Source organism: Brassica napus, chromosome A9 (assembly GCF_020379485.1).
Source record: "Brassica napus cultivar Da-Ae chromosome A9, Da-Ae, whole genome shotgun sequence".
NCBI lineage: Eukaryota > Viridiplantae > Streptophyta > Magnoliopsida > Brassicales > Brassicaceae > Brassica > Brassica napus.
This window is the reverse complement of record NC_063442.1, coordinates 42,189,265-42,204,109: the sequence shown is the minus strand read 5'-3', so window position 1 is coordinate 42,204,109 and position 14,845 is coordinate 42,189,265. Positions and strand designations below refer to the sequence as shown.

The 14,845-nt window shown below is 35.2% G+C and overlaps 3 protein-coding genes and 1 long non-coding RNA gene across 5 annotated transcripts; 2 read left to right on the top strand and 2 right to left on the bottom strand.

The window, feature by feature from the left end:
- Window positions 1–1,440: 1,440 nt before the first annotated feature.
- Window positions 1,441–3,683, bottom strand: LOC106450300. Of its 2 annotated transcripts, none has more exons than XR_007316705.1 (7): window positions 3,127–3,683; window positions 2,813–3,032; window positions 2,468–2,551; window positions 2,283–2,362; window positions 2,022–2,157; window positions 1,813–1,917; window positions 1,441–1,716 (listed from the first exon to the last, which is right to left on the bottom strand). It is a non-coding gene; the product is annotated as an uncharacterized LOC106450300 (long non-coding RNA). The 2 variants fall into 2 exon arrangements; XR_007316706.1 differs by having other exon boundaries at window positions 1,832–1,917.
- Window positions 3,684–3,705: 22 nt separating this feature from the next.
- LOC106400388 (protein DETOXIFICATION 31) lies at window positions 3,706–8,142 on the top strand. Its single transcript, XM_013840755.3, has 8 exons — window positions 3,706–5,139; window positions 5,705–6,246; window positions 6,375–6,461; window positions 6,854–6,910; window positions 6,991–7,229; window positions 7,441–7,559; window positions 7,653–7,739; window positions 7,828–8,142. Exons 1-8 carry the CDS (start codon window positions 4,780–4,782, stop codon window positions 7,894–7,896), a joined length of 1,560 nt encoding a protein of 519 aa, XP_013696209.1. The 5' UTR covers window positions 3,706–4,779; the 3' UTR covers window positions 7,897–8,142.
- A 64-nt stretch (window positions 8,143–8,206) lies between these two features.
- Window positions 8,207–10,560, bottom strand: LOC106400674 (defensin-like protein 163). The gene is made up of 2 exons (XM_013841039.3): window positions 9,174–10,560; window positions 8,207–8,830 (listed from the first exon to the last, which is right to left on the bottom strand). Exons 1-2 carry the CDS (start codon window positions 9,223–9,225, stop codon window positions 8,646–8,648), a joined length of 237 nt encoding a protein of 78 aa, XP_013696493.1. The 5' UTR covers window positions 9,226–10,560; the 3' UTR covers window positions 8,207–8,645.
- A 222-nt stretch (window positions 10,561–10,782) lies between these two features.
- On the top strand, window positions 10,783–13,198 carry LOC106401781 (plant intracellular Ras-group-related LRR protein 3). The gene is made up of 4 exons (XM_013842361.2): window positions 10,783–11,507; window positions 11,626–11,854; window positions 12,110–12,276; window positions 12,349–13,198. Exons 1-4 carry the CDS (start codon window positions 11,152–11,154, stop codon window positions 12,986–12,988), a joined length of 1,392 nt encoding a protein of 463 aa, XP_013697815.2. The 5' UTR covers window positions 10,783–11,151; the 3' UTR covers window positions 12,989–13,198.
- Window positions 13,199–14,845: the final 1,647 nt, after the last annotated feature.

Sequence of the window (14,845 nt, the reverse complement as noted above, 5' to 3'; positions counted from 1 at the left end):
TAAAGATAAAATAGGCATCGGTATTTACCCGAACCAAAACTGCTGAATCGAAAAGTTTGGTTTTAGGCTACTTCAGTTAGAAGGTTCGGTTCAGTTTGGCAACTTAAAAAACTTGGTTTTTGGTTTGGTTTGGTTCGGTAATCTGTTAATTTAGTCTTCTAAAAAAATTCTTTTTACCAAACAATACTAACCTTAATCAAAATTCCGAACAAAACTAACCAAAATCTAAACCGAGTAACCAATCTAACCGCAAAATCAAAAATTTTGGTAAAATGTTTTGTAACTGAACTAACCACAATCCGAGCCAAATGTTTTCTCGATTCATTTCTGATAATATTTTGGTCGATCCGAAATAACTAAATTCCGAATTAACTGACCCGACCGAACCCACATGCCTCGATAAAATGGTAGTAACAATTAGTTGCAAGAGTATTAACTAATTTATAACATTTCTGACTAATATTGAAACAACTTGTGAAATCTTGTGTTCTTAGAGTATCACTTTCAGTAATTTATGACTCGTTAATTTATTCAAATTTAAATTCATTTGATAATTATCAAGGAAAATAGTACTCCTTCACTTTTTTAAAATATGATTTTACAGTATATATGTTAAAAATGATATTTAAATTAAAATATAAGTTTAAATGCAAGAATATGAATGGTAAAAAAAACATAAAATTATAAAAATAGATATTTAAGTTTTTATGTGTAAAATTGTTAAAGTATCATTCGTTCTCTCAAATAATACTGAAAAACTGCATGCCACTTATATAACTTGGAATATTTTTTTTTGTCAAATATAATTTATAATAATTATCTAAAAATTAAAAATTTAACTTGTTTTGGTGGATTGTTTGTCATAATATTAATATATGTTCACAAATCTGTTGGGAAAGACAAACCAATCATCAAAAGATTGCTCACATGTTAGCAACTTAATCAGCCACGAACTTGTTTGAAACATGCATAAACATTGCACTAACTTTTGCCACATTGAACAAAAACAAAACTCAATGTGAGTTTTCTGTATAACATTCTAATCCCTATAAGGAAAGGTTGATCCAATCTAAGCTCAATGTGAATTATCTGTATACCTTTCTAGTACCTATAAGGAAGGGTTGAACAATCTTTGTTCACATTCCAATCAACTAAACATTAAGTCCCGTCTTGTTGCCAGTAATATTCAACCTTTGCTCCGCTTGGATTCAATTTACCAAACAAAAAAAAATAGAGAGTGACCAGGGTTCCTTTAGCCGTTCAGCGTTTGCACTTTCTAGTTTAACACGTCTAGAGATGTTCAAGAACACTTCTTCAAGAGTTGCAAAGCCAGGCTAGGCTGTATGTTCGGGATTCCAAACTCAGATTCTCTGTTTTCTAGCTTCTTGAAAACGCTCTATTCGTGGAGGAAACGATAATGGAAATCAAAAGATGAGACCCTAGAGTTAATATATGTTATATTTTTACCGTAAGAAGTCTGTTTGTTGTGGGGGATTGCAAATAGTCATGAAAACCTTGTTTTCATCTGCTGCAAATAATAATTCTTGTTGAGGGAATTGAACATAACAAATCTTTTTCCCGACTACGGATTCTTGGGGAAACATATTGCTGATCTAAGAGCTTTGGTATTGTTAATGTAGTAACCACACTCTACATTCATTCAGAAGATAAAGACTATTTGATAGAACCCCAGAGAGTCGTATCTTCAACTGAATACTGTAACATGAAAAGAATAAAGAAACAATAAGTTTGCCAGAGACCATTATATTTCAGTTTAAATAATACAATCAAAGATTAAGCATAATCTTTTACCAATAAATTTATGTCAGACCTGGGCACTCTCCTCACGAGAACATAAACCAGCCTAGGCAGCTCGTAGTTTTCTACATCGTTAAGACCTTTGTTTCCAAGGAAGACCTTTTCAAAGGAGTAACATTAAAAAATAAACAGATAAGTTTGGAAGTAATGTATACACAGAACACATAACAAAATGAAACAGAAAACGCCTCAGAGCATCTCACCTTGATCATGGCAGGATGATCGCGCACATTATTACCGGGCCAAGGAGTACCGTAGTGGATATTCTACACTTTTTCAGGAACTTTTGGTGCAGTCTCAACTAAACCATTGATCTTAAACTTGACTTCTTCATGAGCTCTCAATGTCCAGAAAAAAAAATGTAATTATGTTCAATAGAGCAGAAACTTAGGTAATAAAGGAGCGAGGATTAACAAACCAGGCTCTGCAATCCTAACAAACAAATGAGACAAAGTTAAACTTACTCATGCCGACCGCACGTCCGAAGGAATCCTGCCCAAGTTATTTCAGCCAAGAACAGCCCCAAATAATTAGATTTTCCATCCTGAAAGTTCTAATGAGTAGTTCAGGCGTGCATCTTAGCTTCAAGATAGAAGATTCATATAAGCAAAGCTTTAAAGGAAGATAGATATAGTTACACTTGATGTACCTCTGGAGCTCGCCTTTTGGCTCCTGATTAGATGGAAGAAGAATCCAGCCTCATTTTCTTGTCTCCTACACAAACCATTGCTCCCTGCAGTATAGTCCGTGATAGATGCATTGAATCCTCATATTTCATAGTAATCAATTTGTGGGATGTTACAGCAATCGGTGGAAAGATTAAAAAATTCTTGTGGAATGGTTATTTGTGTAAATGGGAAGATACCACGTAAACGTGATCCATGGCAAGAGATGGACACTTCCATTAAAGAAAATATACACGTACAATAGAATTAGGGGAAGTGGGGAGATAGAGCTATTAGATGTTGAATCTAAAAAAAAATATGAATCAGACCATGTTGAAGATCTGTAGCCCATCAATTATGACCTTGTCTGATCCAAACTTGTTATGACGAAAAAAAAACAAAACAAAGCTCAATCAGATTATCGGAATTCGAAAATAGCCAGATAAGAAAGAAAATTCGGGCCTTAACAACATCATATGACCTCAAAGATAGAAGCAGCGTCTCCGGCCGATAAAGCTTGTTATTAACAGAGATCTTCACAAGAAATCCCTAAAATTAATCGCAAACAAAGAAAATGATCTAGAAATCTATGTAATCAGGTTAATAGAGATAAGAGAAGGAAGATACACCATTGAACACTTACTCGCGGGAAGAGACAGAGGATTTGTCCTTAGCGCCGATGCCCAGGCCGGCAGAAACACCGGTTTTGCCGATTGACTTGCTCGGACCGGAGGAGGCTGCAGAGAGACCTGCTGATTTCACGGAAATGACATCGCCGGCTTTGTCATCGTCGGAAGAGACACTGGTTTGATTGACGGGTTTGACTGGAACGGGGAACCGTAGCGTCACAGCTCGTTTTCACTAACTCGGAAACATCGGATAACATCATCACCGAGGGTATAGTATAATCGTGAGGAGGGAATAAGATTTGGTGAAGAGAGGAGATGGAGTGCGAGATCTATATATATAGAATCTCAGATTGAGAAAGCCAAAAGACTCCATTAATGAGATTAGATCGTGTTTAAAAATGGAGAGGGGATTGAAACGAAGATCGGCGGAGAAGACGAAAAGAAAAGGGGCCGAGAATCGCCTTTGGTCATCGCGTGTATGACGTGTCGTAGAGAAGCCTCCTGATTGGATGATTTAATTGTCCTACGTGGACACACTCTCTGATGCTCATATAACCCTTTTAGTATAGGTTAGATTAGAGAGCAAAAAAGAAAAATATATTGGGCTTGTCTTACGTTGAAGGCCCATTAAGCTAAAATTCGGCCTAATTAGTTCAAGACCAAGATGAAAACCTTGAGACTGCGTGCCGTTTTGTGGTTTTCGTCAAGAATATAACCAGAAAAAAAGGATTAAACGAGAGTGAAAATGTTGAACTAATAACGATCATTATGTGCTCTCTCTTTTTTGAAACACATAAATTTTCATTCAATGCAAAGTAGTTAGGCAGCTGCAGTTACATGGAGCTTCTGCACAGACACATGCTTACCAGAAGATGTGGTCATTGTTATCTTTCTTTGCCGAGCACTGGAAAACAGAAGTAAGACATGTGGGTTCTGATTTAGGAAATGGATTATTCCAGTTTCAATTTGGGCAATTTTAGTACCTAAACCAAGACAGCCTATTATGATTCTATAAGAGTGCAATGCAACGTTCAGTAAAATTTCATGTATGGCCTAAAGTTTTGTGCCCATGTCGTTGGTTCTTTGATACAGTCCAATAAGTATCTGTGAGATCATCGGTTCTCTGCGGTGGAGCCTATACCATTTTCATTGTGTCTTCCATTGGCCAACGAACTTAGCTATTTGATTAAATTTTTTTACTATGTTTTTCCACTTCCTGGATATCACACTGATTGCTTTGCACGTTGCAAGATCAGCACATGGAGTCCACGAAACAAAGATCTTAATGGTCAATAATCTTTTGTATATTTCTACAACCATTTATGAATTATAATTGCGTTCTTCTCCGCGTGTTGTTATATTTTATTGTTTAGCCTTACCTAGTCGTGCGACGATACATCAGATACGTCACCTTTTGATTCTATATGATAGTTATACAACACTGAACAGACACACATAATATAATTTACTGTAGAACACTAAGTCAATGGTCTAACTGGTGTAACGCTGTCTTTTACCAGTGTCCAAAAACTCCTACAATAAAAAATCTATAAAGACCTATAAAATCTTGTAATAGTGTCTATACAATTATTGATACATAAGATCGCAAGATCCTCTATCTTCTCTCTTACCTCTGTAGGACTATCATTCTCCATCTTGGTAGGAGAATGGAGAAAGATAACAGTTTCATGGATCCGTTTCTGACCTCGACGGAGGAACTTGACCAGGCAACTCAGAAAGCATTGATGAATTATCTAGGAGTCGGAAGCAGAGCATCTTCTCTTGTCTCATTCTCCTCTACCGCCGTCGATATCCCGCCGATCTCCAACGTCAAAGACTTCGCCAGAGAGTTTAGAATCGAGTCTAAGAAGCTATGGAAGCTAGCCGGCCCGGCCATTTTCACATCGATGGCCCAGTTCTCTCTAGGAGCCATCACTCAGGTTTTCGCCGGACATATTAGCACCATCGCCCTCGCTGCCGTCTCCATTGAGAACTCTGTCATCGCCGGTTTCTCCTTCGGTATCATGGTACGCATGTGAATATTTTGCATATTTAAAAACAAAACAAAAACTATTTATTATTAGGTTAAATACCATTCGATTATTGTAATAGTTTTAGTATATTTGAGCTGTGTTTTTATTTGCATAGATGTAAAATTGATGCCTTACGTATAGACTATACTTTGCAAATTAATTAAATTTCAAATTTATTTTAGAATCTATAGTAGTTATATGAACAAGTTGATGTGTTATTTCATATTGACTATATGAATTGTATGTCATCAAAAATATTAAATTTATAGCATGAACAATATAGTCTCTCATATAATTATTCACAAGCAAAATAAATTAAAATAATACAAAAGTAAGAGAGAAAGTAGATAGAATTTTTTTTGAGAGACTCTCATATTTTTATGAGAAATTCATCATGCATATGTCACTTATATAATGATTCAATTACTATTTTAAAATAAATAAAATGATTATATAATTAGATTTTAATTTTTTTTTATTTTTTTTATAAAACTTATATAGTGTTTACCATTGATAATGCTCTTACGTCCATGTATGGTGCAATTGCAAACATGACTAGCTTGGAATGGGAAGCGCGCTGGAAACGTTATGCGGACAAGCGTTTGGAGCAGGAAAAGTATCGCTGCTCGGCGTTTACTTACAACGTTCATGGGTGATTCTAACCGTAACCGCTCTCATCCTTTCTCTTCTCTACATCTTCGCCGCTCCAATCCTAACATTCATAGGCCAAACCGCGGGGATCTCGGCCATGGCCGGAATATTCTCCATCTACATGATCCCACAAATCTTTGCCTACGCCATAAATTTCCCGAGCGCAAAGTTTTTGCAGTCGCAAAGCAAGATCATGGTCATGGCAGCAATCTCTGGTGCGGCTCTTGTGATCCACACGTTGCTCACATGGCTAGTCATGTCTAAGTTTCATTGGGGACTTCCCGGTTTGGCTTTTGTGCTTAACACGTCGTGGTGGTTCATCGTTGTGGCACAAGTAGTGTATATATTTAGTGGTACTTGTGGAGAAGCTTGGTCTGGATTCACGTGGGAGGCTTTTCACAATTTGTGGGGTTTTATCAAATTGTCATTGGCTTCTGCTGTCATGCTTTGGTGAGTATCAAACCGGTTTTCCCAGTTAATTTGGTCCAGACTTTTTTTTTTTTTTTTTTTTGGTTGTAACTGAATTTGGTCCAGACTTGATCCAACCCTTTAATATATATATATTCTTACCTTTGTAGTTTGGAGATTTGGTATTTCATGGCGCTCGTATTATTTGCTGGATATTTGAAGAATGCTGAAGTCTCCGTAGCGGCACTCTCCATATGGTAAAATTTATTATACTCTATACTTGAAAATTAATAAACACGTTTCTTAAACTATATCATTTCTTCATGATATTTAAGGTTTACATGATCTCTTTTTCTATTCATCTATTCAGATTGTCACAAAGATTCTCTAAATAAGAGTAGACCTAACTTGCGTAGTAGTCTATTTGTTTTGTCTTTTGAGGCCAATATAGTTTAATAGTCTAATTAAATATTTCCCACATTTTTAATCTATTTTTTCTGGATTGAATTGACTTACACACGTCTACTCGTTAGTTACGTACTTGTAATATAAGAATTAAACAAAGTAAGAAAATTCGAATTTCACTACTTTCATTACAAAATTTTCTCTAACTATATATTTGTTTACCTTAACGGTGTGTTAAATGAAGCATGAATATTTTGGGATGGGCAGCAATGGTTTCAGTTGGGATAAACGCAGCTGTAAGGTAAAATACTCATGTGAAAATAACTCTTTGCAACTTCAAAACATCCCATAAGTGCCAAGCTAATAAATATGTTTTGGCAGTGTGAGAGTGTCAAATGAGCTTGGAGCTAGCCACCCAAGAGCGGCCAAGTTCTCTCTAGTTGTTGCCGTGATATTATCGTCAGTAATGGGAATGGCTATAGCCGCGGTCCTACTCATCTTCCGAGACGAGTACCCGGTATTGTTTGTGGAAGATGAAGTTGTTAGGAATGTGGTTAGAGAACTCACACCAATGCTTGCCTTCTGCATTGTCATCAACAATGTTCAACCTGTATTGTCTGGTAATACTCATCAAAATCTCTCATTCGGACTCCTAGTATTTTTTTTATTGAACTCTAATACTGCGCGAATGTACATAAAACTTGTAACTCAATAGCAATACTAATTGGATACAAGTGAAATGGTTTATTGCATTTATATGATATTATATATATGGAGTTCAAATTTTATCGGATGTGACATTATTATAGTAAATAAAACTTGGTTATGTAGGAGTGGCTGTGGGAGCAGGATGGCAAGCGGTTGTTGCGTATGTGAACATAGCTTGCTATTACTTATTTGGAGTCCCATTTGGTCTATTGTTGGGATTTAAGCTTGAATATGGAGTGATGGTAATGGAAATTTCACATCCTTTCTAAAACCTTTTTTATAAATGGGACGAAAGACCAGAGTTTTTTTATTTTACGGAAATATATATTAATCAGGGAATCTGGTGGGGGATGATGACGGGAACATTTGTTCAATCGATAGTTTTGACTTGGATGATCTGCAAAACCAATTGGGACAAAGAGGTGAAGAACCAAAACACTTACTAGAGTTAGTAGACAAGAAATTACTCACTGAATATTTGTTCTAATCCGTTGAGCGATATGTTTGTAGGCTGCAATGGCAGAAGAGAGGATAAGAGAATGGGGAGGATCAGAAGAGAAAGAGAATCTTTTGAACTAACAAGAGTGTTTTACTTTAAGACATTTTACTGTCCGAACCATTATGAATTTTGATTCTCTTTCTAAACATCTTTGACTTATTATACTGACAAAATATGTCAGTCTTTTCAGCAATAAACATTTTGAATTTTGACAATTGGTATATATCTTTAAGAAAAATGAGCAAAGCACGTGAACTACTAATCAAGGAACCTGGTTGATGAATAGATTCACACATCCCAAGACCCGATCAAATCTAGTTGATCCATTTAGTAGAATCAATTAAGATAGTGTGACAGTCTCAGGTATGCATGTCAATATTTCATAAACCCTAGGTTTATTACGAGGAAGAATCTCATCGTCTTAACAAGATATGATTTAACCAGGCCAGCCCGGTGGTGATTAACTTGAGGAAAAAGTCCAATACGGTGAAGCTACTAGGATTCGAGTCTCGGCTACTGAAAGATTAACATTTCGGCATTGCCAGGAACATAAAACTAACACATGGGCTGAAAACGTAGATTGTTAACATGTGGCTAGTTTGGACCCATTTTTGTGGAGACCGGAATATTCATGTATAATTAAAAAAAGAAAGAAATAATTCACTAAGATTGGTCTTATTTTATTCAACCGTGATTTGCATATACGGGATCTGATTAGCAAATGCATGTTTAGTATTTTACCGCAAGGTTTATATAAAAAAAAGATTTGTATTCATGTGATAATAAAGATTTTGTGTCTAGTTTAACATCATATTATATATAATTAAGCTTAACAATTATATTCACAATTGCATTTCGAGTTCTTAATGTTATCTCCGAGACAAAGGCCAGTCCCCTTGTACTTCTGAATACAAAGTGGTTGGCATTCTTGAAAAGTGCATGGCTTGCTTAGGTTCAACACCACACTGCACCTTCTTATATCCGCTCCATCTGCACTTGGCAAAGCCAAAAATGCTAAAAACAAACAAACATGTTAAAAGAGCTTACAAATGTAATTTAAGTATACTTTTTAACAACAGATAAATAACTTAAGCATATATTATAATATAAACGAACAAGCATATATTATTTAAATATGTTTAGTTGAAAGGTATCTACACCTACAATTATAAATATATGTCTGATAGATGTTAAGTGATCTTTGTAAAATCTAATCAACTGACTAATTTGTTTTATAGCAGTGTTTATTGTAAAACAAACTTTGCTTAAATGATTTAGACGCATCAATTTCAAGAATTAGTATATGATGCTTGTATAGTTCCTTGTTCAATGAAATACAAGCCGTGCAAAATCTTACCAGATAGAACAAGCATGGAGATGAACAGACAAGAACAAACTAATTTTGCCATGATTTATGAAAAAAAAAAGAAGAAGAGGGTTGTGTTAATACAGTGATTATTTGATTGCAGAAATTTTTGATTTTGAAAATGGGATAGAGAAAGAGCATTTTATACTGATTAGAGAAACATAGAGAGAAACTCTTTCCAGGAAACATATATGAAAAACTATAAGTGAAGAAAATCTTAATAATTTATTTACATAGCCAGTACAGTAAAAATCATACATAGTTATAAAATCTAGTACTAAATTCTGAAGTTTTTTTTTCAAAAATCTTGATTGAATAACAAAATGGTTTTTGAAAAATAAAAAAACTAAAAACAGAAAAGTATTTTATTAACCACAAACAAACAAAGCCTAAAATTTACCAGTTTGTTATGCTTTAGATATTTTACTTTATGTGAATTTCATAAAGAAATAAAAATCCATTCACTTCCTTTCACTATTTCTTACTTTTTTTTGTGTACTTGCATTTTGCAAAAAAAAAAATCATTTCACTGAAATTATATTCTGATTTAAATATCATTTCTAAACCTGGATCGAGCAGGGTTTTAAATCAAATTTGATATATTAGAAGATCTGCAGATGATAACTATAAACCAATATTGCTCAAACGTCTCTCATACGATCACCACCACTTCCAGGAAACACAATCCTAGCTCTTTTATCAGCTTAATCAATTTCGTCGTTTGTATAAAATGTACATATGAACTATCCAATCATATCTGGGCACGTGGTAGTTTAACTACAAAATTAATGATGTGGCATGATTTATGTGAGCTTACTCCCACTTTCGTCGTTTGTATAAAATGTACATATGAATTAAATTCATTTATATTCTAGCAAATTTGTTTTGATGTAAAGGTTATTAGAAGTTGACGACAGAAACTAAAGCTTTTATAAATTTTTATTTTTATCTCTATCAGTTCTGCCCTCTACTTGTACGTTTTTTTATCTGAGAGTTACAAAATGTTCATCCAATCTGCGTAATTTAAGTTCTATTTTCATCAAAAACATAAATGTGAATAAAATTGATAAATATATAATTAAAAAATTAACAATCATAATATCTAAGTGTGTGTGATAGAACAATTATTTGTCAATTTCAAATAAAAATATAATAAATATTAAAACTGAAAACATCAAATAATATATAAAATTACTTTTGGTGTAATATTTGGTATCATAGTTAGAGATGACAAAAATATTTTGACACCAAAATATCAAATTGGTGTAATTTTAACACCAAATTTAATGTCATGGTTACATATGCCCTAAAGATAAAGAACAGGAACTCCAAATCCAAAAAAAAAATAACTTTCGAAGAAAATCAACGTCCAAACAGTGATCCATAGATTCTTATTATTGATTCTTAAGAAGAAAAGATTCTGGTTTCAAATAAAACAGAAACTACTACTTCTGCTGGAATTCTTTAGGGCTTGATAAAACCTTATGATTTACTAATGCTGTAAATACAAAGTCCATGCATAATCACAACTTACAAGTATTCAGAATAATGAATAAGAAATTTCCAAATTTCAGTAATAATTTTCTCACTGAACATTTTTTCTCTAATTATTTGCTAACCTTAATGGTAAAAATGTGTAAAAATGTAGCATGAACATTTTATTTACTACATTCTTTTACAAAAATAAGCGGCCCAATTGTTTTATTTTATATCAGGGCCGGCCCAGTTGACCAAATAATAATACAGAAAATAAAGATTATCAATCTAAATGTCACAGTCAGTTACACACTCTTTCGTCTTTCTTCATTAGACTTTAGTTAGATCCCAAACACATTACAGGTTTCATATTCTTTTCCACAAAAGTCTCAATCTTCTTTATTTTGACATCATCCTTAATCCCTCTTTTGGTCTAAAGGTTTTGTATATAACAACAACACTACTCTCTCCTCTGCGAAATCAACACACAAAGATGGATCACGATCTCGAGATCTTCCCCTTACTCTCCTACGCCCTCCACCACTCCGATCCCGCTTCCCACGCGCCACCGTCTCTCTCCGTCCAACACTCCCTCGCCAATCGCTACCCTCTTCTCACAAACCCTCACGTCATCTCCACGCTGATCGAATCAATCCCCAGCACCATCACGCAGACCCTCCACGTCTTCGCCTCGCTAGGCCCCCGCCCCGATCCTTCGTCCGTCTCCTCCGCTCGTGCCAAGATCGCTCAGATCCGAGAGACTGATCCATCCTCGTTGTCTCCCGAGGATGCTGCCAAGGAGGAGCAGATCTACGTTACGGTTGTGAAGTTGGAGGAAGTTCACGAAGGGTAACTAACTATTTGATTAATGTATACCGGTTTATTATGGTTAAGAGATAACCAACTGGTTTAGAACATTGTAACAAACTTTAATTAATACATTGATTATTATATTCTGTTCGAATAGGTACGAGAAGCAGCTTAGGGGTTTGGAGGAGAAGCTGAGTGAGGTTTATGCCTCGGCGGTTGAGTCGTTGGACGGTGGCGATGAAGTGAACGAGGAGGTTCTTGAGATTCTCGATGGTGGTGGAGTTGAGAGGATCGATCTCTCTGATCGTCGGCTTAAGCTTCTCCCTGAAGCTTTAGGGAATAACGTCTCTTTGGTCTCGTTGAATCTCTCTCGCAACGATCTCAAGGTAAAAGCACCAATCTTTCGATTGATACTGTTTGCTCGAACGTTATTACTTAGTAAAGAACGAAACTTTCGATGCCAAAGTTTACTTCTGATGAGTGTTTATGTGATCAATGAGCTAAGCATGCCAAGATCTTGATGATTAGTTTTGTTATGTAAAGCACGAAACTTTAGGTTTTAGATTTAGCTTTATGAATCTTTGGTGGTTATTGTGAAGGATGAGCTAAAGCATGACGAGATCTTGTTAAACTTTTTGCAGTTACTACCTGATACAATCTCAGGGCTTGAGAAGCTAGAGGAGCTTGATGTATCTTCAAACCTTCTCGAGTCTCTTCCCGACTCTTTCGGACTGTTACTTAACCTGAGGGTCTTAAACGTATCCGGGAACAAGCTTACTTATCTCCCGGAGAGCATAACTCAGTGCAGGTTCTGTGATTATAATACGTTTTGTTTCCTTTAGTCTGATGCTGAAGAGAGTTGTTTTTCTTTTGTGATTAGGTCACTAGTGGAGTTAGACGCGAGCTTCAACAACTTGGCTTCTCTCCCTGCAAACATTGGATACGGGCTACTCAACCTCGAAAGGCTATCAATCCATCTGAACAAACTCCGTTTCTTCCCTAACTCCATATGCGAGATGCGGTCTCTAAGGTATCTAGACGCGCACATGAACGAGATCCACGGCCTTCCGATAGCTATAGGGAGACTCACGAGCCTCGAAGTCTTGAACTTGAGCAGCAACTTCAGCGACTTGACTGAGCTACCCGACACCATCTCTGATTTAGCTAACCTCAAGGAGCTGGACGTCAGCAACAACCAGATCAGAGTCTTGCCAGACTCGTTTTTCAGGTTGGAGAAGCTGGAGAAGCTGAACTTGGACCAGAACCCGTTGGAGTTCCCTCCGCAGGAGATGGTTAACCAAGGCGCTGAAGGTGTGAGAGAGTATATGAGGAAGAGATGGGAAGAGATGGTTGAGGAAGAGCAACTGAGGAGTGTGATTGAGGCTGAGAAGCAACAGGGAGGAGTAACGGGTTGGCTTTCGTGGGGAAGCTCCATTGTTAGTAATCTTCTTTCTGGAGGTACTCAGAGTGGTGGAGCTAATAAGCCTAAAGAAGACTCGTATATGGATCAACTGCTCTAAAATTTCTTTGTTGTGTGCTTGAATCTCTTTGATAACTCTTTCTGGTTAATACCATTTTGACTTTTTTTGTAGAAAGAGTTCATAGTTTAAGTCAAGACGGTATACTGTCATATTCTATATGCAAATTGGCCCTCAGTAATCGTTAGGCCCGTTGTCATTGAAAAAAAGAAAAATCTGAAATGAAAATTCATAAAACTAAATTATCTTTTATTTTGTTGTCTTTGTTGTTCAACTGTTCTTGGTCTTTACAAGTTATATCTACTCAACGCTTTTAATTTTTCAAACAAAAGGAAAGTTAAAAGCGTATGTTATGGATTAATTTAAAAAAATTTCCATTGTTCTAAAGACGCTTGTGGGACAAAATAATAATACCACCAATAATAATTTGTAATGAATAAAGAGCTGGTAATAGAAATCATTTATGATCTGCCGGTTTCATGTTTGCTAAAGGTTTAATGGGTTGTAAATGCATTCATATGAATCTGACCCTATGATATTAAGGTTGAGAGAATAGGAGACAATCTGATCAGAACCAAAAAGTATTGATACTGCTCTGAGTTTGGCAGATCATTATCCCCCTTTCCAATTTTTCTTATACTACTAAACTTTATTAGTATTATCCACATTTTATTAGAAGGTATTTCTAAAAACTTATTTAAATAAAAAGTTTTATCAGACCAACCAAAAACTACAACATATCAAACAAATGATTTTTAATTAGCACCATAACCAAAATCTTCACTACTGTTTAATAGAACAATGATATTTGTATATCTAACACTAATTGACGATGTGCAAGCGTATATAGATATCTAGTATAATTACTCTCAAGACGACAAACTCTAAGTTTGGTCTATCTTCTCAAAGTCTAAGCAAAACCTGCCACTACTGTTTAATAACAATGATACTTGTATACTTAACACTAATTGACAAAAGGTTGAAACTTGAAACGGAGAAGTGGTTATCTTACTACTCAGACGTTAATTCCTTATAAATAAACCTTCGATTATTTCAATCTTAGTTTTATATATAGACGTGTTGTGACAATACTACGTACCTAAGTTCCTTTAACAGTAACCCATATAGGTATATCATGTCGAGCGGTGGTACCAAGATTTTCCAATAATTCAATGTTTCAGTTTGAATCCCAAACCAACCATGTAACTTCTAGTTCTCGTTTTATGCTGTCATTCAATCGGCTACTGTTCAATTGTTTCAACATTGTTCGAGTGTGAAGTGCTAGTTACGAATGTGTGTAGATGTAGATGTGTTCCAGACTAGTAGCATTTCTCTTTGTAATTCAATGTGTTATCTCTAATCTCAAACGACTCCAACGTAAACTTGCAAATTCCCTAAACTTTAATGCATATATGAAAAACTCAATTTATTCTCTTAAAAATACTCATACATCATCAACGGGGTCGATTAACTGTAATCTTTTAATTATTGTAAACATTTTACATTAAAAATCATGTTTTCAAGAATATGTTTTTGGTTTAGTGATTAATCTAATATATTTTGGCAATTTTAATTTTTGTGGCTGGATTCTCAAATGATAAAAACACTTCATAAGTGTTATGAGCAGTATCATTTTATAATTTTCCAATTTTTATATTGAAAACTAAATTGTGGTATTACTCAGCGTGTGTATGCATTTAATGATGTTTGGCTATAAATTAATATATAAATCAATAATATAAAGGTTAAAATTTAAAAATCTCGATAGTCAAATCAGGGAGTAATAATTATGCAACGCATGGGTGCGCAGGGAACACATCATAAATTCATAGGGGGCAAAATGATGAGAATGATCTTTTCTGATGGCTCAAAAGGTCACTCACTTTTTCATTTTTCTAA